Source organism: Idiotropiscis lumnitzeri, chromosome 8, assembly GCF_059441095.1.
Source record: "Idiotropiscis lumnitzeri isolate Australia: NSW breed Sydney's pygmy pipehorse chromosome 8, RoL_Ilum_1.0, whole genome shotgun sequence".
Lineage (NCBI taxonomy): Eukaryota > Metazoa > Chordata > Actinopteri > Syngnathiformes > Syngnathidae > Idiotropiscis > Idiotropiscis lumnitzeri.
Window position 1 is genome coordinate 23,569,269 of NC_142398.1, and position 9,072 is coordinate 23,578,340.

The window sequence follows — 9,072 nt, forward strand, 5'->3', positions numbered from 1 at the left end:
AGCAAAAACTCAATCACGTGACCTGGACTGGGGTGCAAAAACTTTTAATATCTACAGCAAACAGGTGAGTTTTTCAGTCAATCACAGAGGGCAACTTTTGATTGAACAGAGGACAGGAAGCGCGTGCGGGCGAGGAAGCGGCGGCAGCTTTCCGTCCCTGAGCCGCTTCCTGCTCTCGCTGGCCTTCCAGCAACTTACGCACTCGCTCCAACACCATCGGGTTGGCGCCGCTGCAGTTGTCCGGCCCGTAGGGCGGCGCCAGGGTGAGCGCGCCGGCCACCGTGAGCCAGTCGCCGCACTCCTCCACGGGGACGCGGTTGCTCTCCAGCCATTGCCGTACGGCGGCGCGCCGCTGCGGGTCCGGCCCGCCGGGCGTCGGCGGAGGGAAGAGCTCACGCAGACGCCGGTCCGTGGTGTCATCGGCCTCCTGTAGCACCTCCACCCGCCGCACCGCGTGACCCATCACCACCCGCACGCTGCCGACGCCGTCCGCCTCGCCGAAGCTGACCAGGACCAGGCTGTGGAGGGCACAAGGGTCAAAGGCTTATCTGAACGCTCAACATAAGACTGAGACAATTGCACTTGGTGTATTTTTAAACAATGCCCTTGCTAGCTTAATGCTAACAACATATTGTAATGGCCACCCCCCCCCCCCCCCACGACATCCACTACAATGTGGTGGAAAACGTCATTTCCATGCGGTGGTGAGCATCTAGTCGTGGCGAAGCGCTGCCAGTTGCACAACATTCTTCTGATATGTCTGCATCATACTTTGCTGCCCCCTGCTGTCTAAACTTTTGACATTCTAGTTTCAGGGGCCAGCGACCTGGCGGCCAGTTCTAAAACTAGCTGACCAGTAATCGGACATTCCGATTGTCTGGCAATGTTGTATGAGTGATTTGGAAATGTACACTGGAAATAAATGGATTGTTATTGATGCGCTTGCTAATCATTTGAAAACATGGTCATGAATTATTTGAAAATAATCATTCAAGGTCATCTGAGCAAATCTGTTACTTTGCGTTCCTCAGCAGCCAAACAGTTCTCCGCTTCTCTTCTCCCTTTGAAAAGTCAAACATTGTCCAGGCACACGTGTTGCGAGGCTCTGACAATTCCCAAATTCAAAGTTGACAAAAGGGAAGATCACCTTTCAATTTAATGTTATGTGAATCGACTTTTGTTTTTAACTTTGCAGTCATGATGGTTGAACTTTTCAATCGCTTCCGAGGCCAATTTTAATGATGGCCCGTAACTGATCTTAATTGTTCCTCATTTGCTAATTCTTGTCCGGTTTCTATGCATGTTTGAGTGGCAACGTTTCCAATTAAATTTGATTTGATGAAAGTTGCGGCAACTTGAAACAAAAAGATCAGAGAACGTTTGCGAACTTTCTTAATGTTCGTCAAGGGGAAATGATGGAATCAAAAACGCTCCGAATCAATTCCTATTTGAAGTCTGACACTATTATTTGACATTATGTTGCCAATATGTTTGGACCGAGCATGACTGTTACATTTGCTCCGTTCGTGGGGAGGTGCTCGTGCGTCCGCGTGCGTGTTGACATGCCTGGCAGAAACGGGATCGACAGTGAGAAGCCATCCGGCCAATTCTTTTGCCTCCTTCCCCGCCGTGACTTGGAGCTCTTTGTTAATATACGTCGTCCACTGCAGCGGACCCAGGTGGAGCCAACCGCACTGCATTTCCCGCAACGTAAAAACAAACAAAAAAACAACTACAAACAAGCACACAGACCACCGCTAGCGTTGTGAGTGTGGCGAGTACGCTCGCTGACGCTTCCGGGTTCTACAGGAACGACTTTCCGCTCCAGTTACGGTTCCGCTTTCGAAAACGGGACGTACTAAACAAAACATGGTGAATGTTCATAAATATAAACTGAACTAATTAAGCATCGCTTCGACCAAATAGCCATAAACATGTACACTACACGAACCAAATAATCATCATGCATATATGCTATGTCTTCAGCTGTTGTTCGTACTTCGAATGCTTCCGGCTTCACCGGTGGCATTCATTTTTCATTTCCGCTCTAAAAAAATACGATGCAGTGAAATGAAAAATCTAAACATCGTTTGATTTTCAATTTTTAATTCTAAAACAAAAATAGAAAATAGTAAGAGACACAAATAGAGATACGGCTCATATATTTGTTTTAGATTCCCAGAAAATGTCAACAACAGCATTTCTCCTGATGACCAGCAGATGAAGACAGAGTGGTGCTTGAAGACGCGAACTGTACTCGAATGTTCCATTTAATTTCTATTCAAGTACCCCAAAACGCTAAGTACACGTGGAGTAATTTGTTGCTATCCTCTGTTAAAGAAAAAAAATACTATTACAATAAATAAAATAATCAAAGTTTTTTTTTTTTTTTTAAACTAATGAAAGTTCACTAACGAAAATCTGAAATTGCTTCTGAATGCTTGGGGGGGCGCTTTTGTGTATATGGAATACCTTATAGAAATGGAAATAAAACTATTATCAAATGAAATTTATTCATATATAATTTTTCTCACATAAAATACAGCTCAAAGTGTACAATAAAAACGCCCCAATTACAACAAAAAACTAAAACCCACGTGTCTTAAAATAGTCTGTAAAGCCGCCCCTATACCATACACACAAAAAACAGTAGTTTTCAGCCCAGTTTAAAAAAAAGATTTGACGACTTTCGGGTCGATTTTTTTTTTTTAGCTATTTTTGTTTGTTAGTTGTGGTGACGTCGTCGTCGTCGTCGACTTGTCGGGCGGGCGGGCATCCCCGCAGGTGTTTTTGCGGCTGCTCGTTAGTGCTGATCAAGTTGATTCGGGCGCGCTCGGCCGACGACGACGACGACGACGACGACGGGATGCAAAAAGGCCTCAAAAAGTATTTCGTCAACATGGACGACTACTTGGCCAGCCTCGGCCTCTACCGCAAGATGGTCGCCAGGGACGCGTCCAGTCTCTTCCGGGCCGTCTCCGAGCAGGTCAGACGACCCGGGTTGGGTTGGCTCGGCTCGAAGCTCCCAGCCAAGGCTGGAGCTAAGCAAGCTAAAGCTAAAGGCTTGACAGAGGTTGACTTCAATTCTGTTTTTTATTGTGGTGTGTGCGTATAGTTGTACTACTCTCAAAACTACCACCACACCATTCGTCAGGCATGTGCTGACTTCATGCGGGCGAACACGTATGTCTTCGAGCCGGTGAGTTTTGCGTGAAATGACGTCATACACGTGTGACGTCTTACATGTGTGCCACATGTATGTGAGGTCATCTCATGGCTGGGTGATGTCACCTGTTTTGTTTTCAAGTTCGTGGAAGGCTCATTTGAGAAGTATTTGGAGCGTCTGGAGGACCCCAAGGTGCGCACACGCGCACAAAAATGGACATGCGCACTAGCACACAAACACGTAGCAAACACAAGCCCACGTATGGTAACGAGCATCCAGCAACACAAATGAACGCATGTGTTGCAGGAGACGGTGGGCCAGGTGGAGATCAAAGCTCTATCTCAGCTTTACAGGTGATGCTTGTCAATCAAACGCCAAGTTCGGCCAATCAGAACGCACTGCTTTGACGCATTCAAGTGCGTGCATGTGTGTTTGTGTGTGTGTGTGTGTGTGTGCGCGCGTCTAGGCGCTGCTTCTTGATTTACCGTTATCCCGGGAAAGCCGCCACCATCATCTCCGAGGAGGATTTCGTGGACAAGGTGAGCCAGGCTCCGCCCCCCCACTTTCAGTGATGTCACTGGCCACGTATGTTGCTGCGGTAACTGCACGCGTGTTGCCCAGGTAACCTTGTCCTGCTCCATCAACGGTCACTATGACATCGTGTACCCCAGGAGCTACCCTGCCTCCGCTGCCCTCTGCCAGGGTGAGTTCAAAGGTCAACTGTGGCAACGCAATCTCCTGACGTGCGTGCGTGCAGCTGTCGTGTACGAGCTGCTCTACACAAAGGTGTTCGGTTGCGACGAGCCGGAGCTCTCTCAGGCCACGGAGGCGTTCAGGGTCGGAGGTCGTCGCTATCGGAACAGTCTGTCCGCGTGTAGTGATGTCGACTTTGGCTACGACGTCCCTGAGGACAGAAGTCAGAGGTGCGTGCGTGCGTGCGTGCGTGCGTGCGTGCATCACAAGCGTGTTCCGTTGTGCAGGGATGAAGCGGAGTCCGGCGAGGAGAAGCTTCGAGTGTCGTCTGAAGACGTCAAGGTGAGAGCAATTGATGACACAGAGGCCGTGCACTTCTTGTGCGTGCGTTTGTGTGAGTACATGTGTTTGTTGTTGACCTTTGCTGACCTCTTCCTGCGAGGTCAGCCGTCGTCCGAAGCGCCGTCCGCCAGCAGGCTCTCTCTGCCTTACAAGGTGCTGAAGTCGCTGGACGGCGACGTTTACCGAAACGTCGAGTTCGATGTCTGGCAGGACACGTGCAAAGGTAGGGTGCAAACGTGGCCACCCTGCGGCGGCGTCTTGATGATAATCATGATGATGATGTCACATCGCCTCGCCATCAGAGATGCAGAAGACGGACTACATGGTGTTCGCTGGCCGACAGTACTTCCTGGGGGACAAATGTCAGGTGAGCTGGCGAGTGCGCACACGTTTGTTGGTGTGGCGTCATGCTTCTGGTTTGGCATCTTTTGCCGCGTGTGCGTGTACACGTGCGTGTGCGTGCATGTTTCAGGTGCGTCTGGAGCCCAAAGGGAAGTATTTCAACGCCTTCATCCAGGAAGTGGGAACACACTCGGCTGCTGTCACCGTTTTCATTGAAGAGCTGGGAGAGAAGTAGTCACGCACGCACGCACACGCACAAAAACATCCGTGCGCACGCACACACAGACCACTGCAAGTGTGCCCGTTACGAGACTGAGGCGACCTTCTGTCCGCCGTCAGACATTTGGTTCCCGTGACGGACGTGAAAGCCGTCAATCCTGTTCTGGCGTGGAACGCGCCGGCTCCGCCCCGCAAAGGCGACCTGGGTACGTCTGCCCCGCCCACGTCTGCGTCCCGCTTCCCATGGACTCACCTCCGCTTTCGGCTGTTTTAGACGGCGACGCGCGAGGTCACCAACGGCATCAGCGCCATCGTTACTTCAGGAAGTCTCGAGGGGGCGGGGCTGTCATCAAGGGGGCGGAGCTGGCGGCGGCCCCACCCTCCTCCTACGGCGGCCCGGCCCCCGCGCCGCTCCCGCCGCGCTTCCAGCCCACGGGCCACCCCCGCCCCCCGCCGCCGTCCGCCGGAGCCGTGCCTTTCGACCCCTACGCCCCCCCGCACCACCATCACCATCCGCCGCAGCAGCAGCATGGCCACGCCCTCGCCGCCGCCAGAGCATCCAGATACGGCGCCGCCAGGTGGCCGCAGCGCCGCTCGCATGCTCGTCATCGCCCGAGCGTACTAACCGACGTGTGCACGTGTGTGTTTGGATTTGGGTCAGAAGCTCCTCCCGCTTGGTGAACCGCCACCTGATTGGTCCTCAGCTGACCTATTATCCACACAGCAGGCGTTACTACGACTACGACAACTACGCCTTCAGGTCTCGGTAAGAAGACGCCGTTTCGCATGGATGCTGAGTGGGCGGAGTCAAAAGCCCGGCGCACACGAGGCACACTCGCCTCCGCTGTTGGCGTAGCGACATAAAGTTGCCAAACCCCCCCCCCCCCACAATCGGCGTGCGGCAAAGTGATGAAACATACAACTTTGATGCTCGGCGCCGTCCTCCATTTTGTGTTCAGTCGCAGTCGGCGTCATCTGACGGCGGCGCTCGCCAAAGGTTGTCCCTACTTCAACGAGGACGACGCGGCCGACCCGTCGGCGGAGATGGACGCCGCTGTGGCGTTCTACCACATGGACGACCCCAACCATGACGTTTTCACCACGCTCGCCACGGCACGTGTGCAAACCTCTTTTCGTTTGTCTCGTCTTTGTGCGTGTGCTTGACATGTCTTCTTGTGCGTCTTTTTGACATGGTAGGGTTCTTCCGTACCACAACCGGTAAATGTGGCAGCCCCGCCCCCTCCACCTGGCTCCTCCTTTCGGATCCAGAGAGGCTCAGGGGGGCCACTCCCGTCGGCGGGTGGCGCCCTCGTGTGTTCGTCAGAGGAAGAGCAGGACGATGCCAACCCTGATCACGAGCAGGGTGAGCTGTGTGTTTGTGTTGTCCGTCAGATTGCATGTTGGGCATTCGGCGTAAGTCACATGACGTGGTCGTCCCCTTCGCCGCGCTAACCCTGAAGTTGATGTTTCAGATGCCAGCTACCAGTCGCCAACCCTCTACGCCAGCAACGGTGCTGCCATCGAGACCCCCGCCGCACAGGTAACGTGCGCGCCGCGCCGCTGCTGCAGTCACGCCATTAAAAGTGATGACATCATCATCATCATCATCATCATGTGACAGGACCAGGAGGAAGAAGGCGTGGCCGAGTCACCTCCAAGAGCTGACGTGGGCTACGGCTACGCACAGCAGGTGCGCATGCACACACGCAGAACAAAGTTGCAACGATGCAAACAATATGGTTGTCAAGTTAGGCGGTGAAGCCGATAGCGGTGATTTCTTCCTCGCCGACGTCCTCCTCTTCTTCTTCACCCTCATCCTCATCTCGTGCGGCCGCATCCGCTCACACGGCGGCAGCGGCAGTGGCGGCGCACGCTCAACCTCGGCCAGGTGCGTACGGGCGCACGCGCGCTCAAAGCTGCGTATGTGCTCATGTTGCTTTGCTTGTAGTTGCCATGGCGATCCCAGACGCCACCCCCTGGATGGTGAATGAGTTGGGGGAGGGGCTGTGCTCGATGGTAGCTCCGCCTCCTTATTCCTATGACCCCAACGGCAACGACCTACCCAGAGGTGGGCGCATCCAGGACGCTTGTCCGTTTGCGTGATTATTTGCTTTTCTAATGATTGCCGTTGTGATGCTCGTTGCAGACTGTCGGGTTCTTCAGTATTACTTCAATCTTGGAGTGCAGGTCGTGTCGTTTTCGTGTCGTTTTCGTGTCGCGTCGTTTTGGTGTCGCGTGTCAGCGCGCTGACATGGTGATCTGTCTCCTCAGTGGTACCATCAGAGCTGCTGGCAGCAGCAGCAGGCAGCGGCGCCGTACCCCCACGCGTACACCCCCGACGGCGCCTACCCCTACCAGCACTACCCCCCTTACCTCGGCCACGAAGCCCCCCCACACCGTGAGCTCATTTGTCTCGGGAAGGCTTCTGATATCAGAGCCGCCCCTTTTGTGACCGAAAACGTGACGTGATTGCAAACGTCTGACCCGCTGGGCTTTTGTCCGTCCACAGCTTCACTCCAGTCCTCTGCCGACGCGGGGCGCGGACCTCACCAGCCCCCGCCTTCCTACCCAGAATCCAGCAGGACTGTCGAAGCTCCGACGGACGCACATGGCGGCGGTCGGTCGTTCGCTTTTGGCGTCGGGATGATGCAAAGTTGAACGGGATCCTTAATGTGCTAATTTTGTCTTGTAGGCCCCGCCCATTCACTGGAAGGCTCCTCCCTCAATGCACCCCTTTCAGGCCCCGCATTGTACCCGGACCAGATGGCCCTCCCGTCTGTGCTGCACCTCCCTTATGAAGCTCCACCCCCAACTACCTACCTGTCATCTGCTCCACCCCCTCCATTGGCTCACTCCGCCCACCACCCTTACCACACCCACCACACCTGCATGCCCCCCTCTGCGCACTGGGGAGGGCACACCTCTCGGGTCTACTGCCCCACCCCCAACTCCGCCCACATGGTGAGCTACATCACGGCTCCGCTCACACACTTTATCCCACCTAGTGCTTGATGCACATGTACTAGCTCGCCCAAAAAGTTGAGTTGTTTGGCTCGTTTGAATCGGTTTTCGTGGTAACCGGCAAAACTATGGCATCTTTTGAGTTTGTGGTAGCCAATCAGAGCAAGAGAGAGAAAAAGGGGCGGGGCCAGTCCATCTGTTGTTGAAGGGATGTTTTTGTTACTACAACACGGTGTTGTTTTTTTTTTTTTTGTTCGCTTGATTGCAGGGAAAATAAAGTTTGTCACAAGCAGAAATCTCGCCTTCATCTCGCTATTGGATGCTCAATTACTAGTATCACTTTTTCGCTATTGAATATATTCACACCAGTTCCATAAGCTTCAGTTGTATAAAAAAAAAAAAAAGGTTTTCTATTCATGTTAAAGTAACCCTTGCCCAAAAAAGAAGTCAATGAAAGAATGGTAGCAAAACCAGCATGACATTTCGAATCAAGGCCATTTCCTTGGACAACGCTTCGCTCACTTTGGTCCATTTCCACGATTTAAATCAACCACATTTTTTCTTGTCAACTTTGTTGGAATTATTGACACAAAATAATACATCCTCAAAAAGTAAGAGTGGAAAAGAGACGCACAGAGAATATAAAAGTTGTGTCGCTATGAACAAGATCATTTCCCATGACAAAGCCAAACGAAATATAATCTAGATTTAATTAGTTTGATTATGCATTCTAATGGGAAAAAAAAGTCTATGCGCTTAATCTTTGAGGTTACGTCATCATTTACGGTGCAGATTGTGAAGGACGGTAAGTTTGTCTGAAAGTGTTTGCCATTCACTTTATTTATGGGGATTGGATTTGTTTGTCTGCACTAAAGTCATAATTAAAACTGCAATGACAGTCAAACCAGCACAAGCAAAAATATTTGTCCAACTTGAGTTCATTCTTGCAACTGTTGATGAGGGGCTTCGTTCGCCTTGACGTATTTGCATCTATGAAGAAAATGTTTTGCAAGTGAAATGAAATAGTTGAGGTTGTTCTCCTTTAACTGCACTCCAACTTGAACTGGTGCAACGTCATTTGTTTGCTTCGTAAGCAGCCGTGGAAAGACACCCAGAATTCTGAAAGCAGCTTGCATTCAAGGAAAATATCTTCCACCGTTTCATTCTCACAAAATCCACACAATTCAATCTCATATGGAAGAAGTCATTCAATATTTTTAAGCTTGATGGGGAATTTGATCAACTACATTTACTGTTTCCTGATGGGGTTATTATTTTTTGGTTTTTGCGTAGAACGTATTTGTCTTTTAGTACGTAACGATCGTAGTTGAAACACTCTACCAAAGTTG

General features: G+C 51.6%; 1 protein-coding gene and 1 pseudogene across 2 annotated transcripts; one reads left to right on the top strand and one right to left on the bottom strand.

The window, feature by feature from the left end:
• Positions 1-28: 28 nt before the first annotated feature.
• On the bottom strand, positions 29-1,985 carry LOC148332921 (gem-associated protein 6-like). Its single transcript, XM_088303228.1, has 2 exons — positions 1,567-1,985; positions 29-518 (listed from the first exon to the last, which is right to left on the bottom strand). The coding sequence occupies exons 1-2, from the start codon at positions 1,698-1,700 to the stop codon at positions 74-76; spliced, it is 579 nt and encodes a 192-aa protein (XP_088159354.1). The 5' UTR covers positions 1,701-1,985; the 3' UTR covers positions 29-73.
• Positions 1,986-2,748: 763 nt separating this feature from the next.
• On the top strand, positions 2,749-8,019 carry LOC148332922 (UDP-N-acetylglucosamine transferase subunit ALG13-like; annotated as a pseudogene). Its single transcript, XR_015844764.1, has 23 exons — positions 2,749-2,986; positions 3,116-3,199; positions 3,308-3,358; positions 3,473-3,519; positions 3,633-3,705; positions 3,788-3,869; positions 3,924-4,089; positions 4,147-4,201; positions 4,307-4,424; positions 4,504-4,568; positions 4,674-4,774; positions 4,883-4,968; positions 5,037-5,340; positions 5,424-5,528; positions 5,722-5,875; positions 5,960-6,125; positions 6,235-6,302; positions 6,384-6,452; positions 6,515-6,650; positions 6,711-6,830; positions 6,909-7,160; positions 7,272-7,379; positions 7,455-8,019. The product of XR_015844764.1 is annotated as a UDP-N-acetylglucosamine transferase subunit ALG13-like (transcript).
• Positions 8,020-9,072: the final 1,053 nt, after the last annotated feature.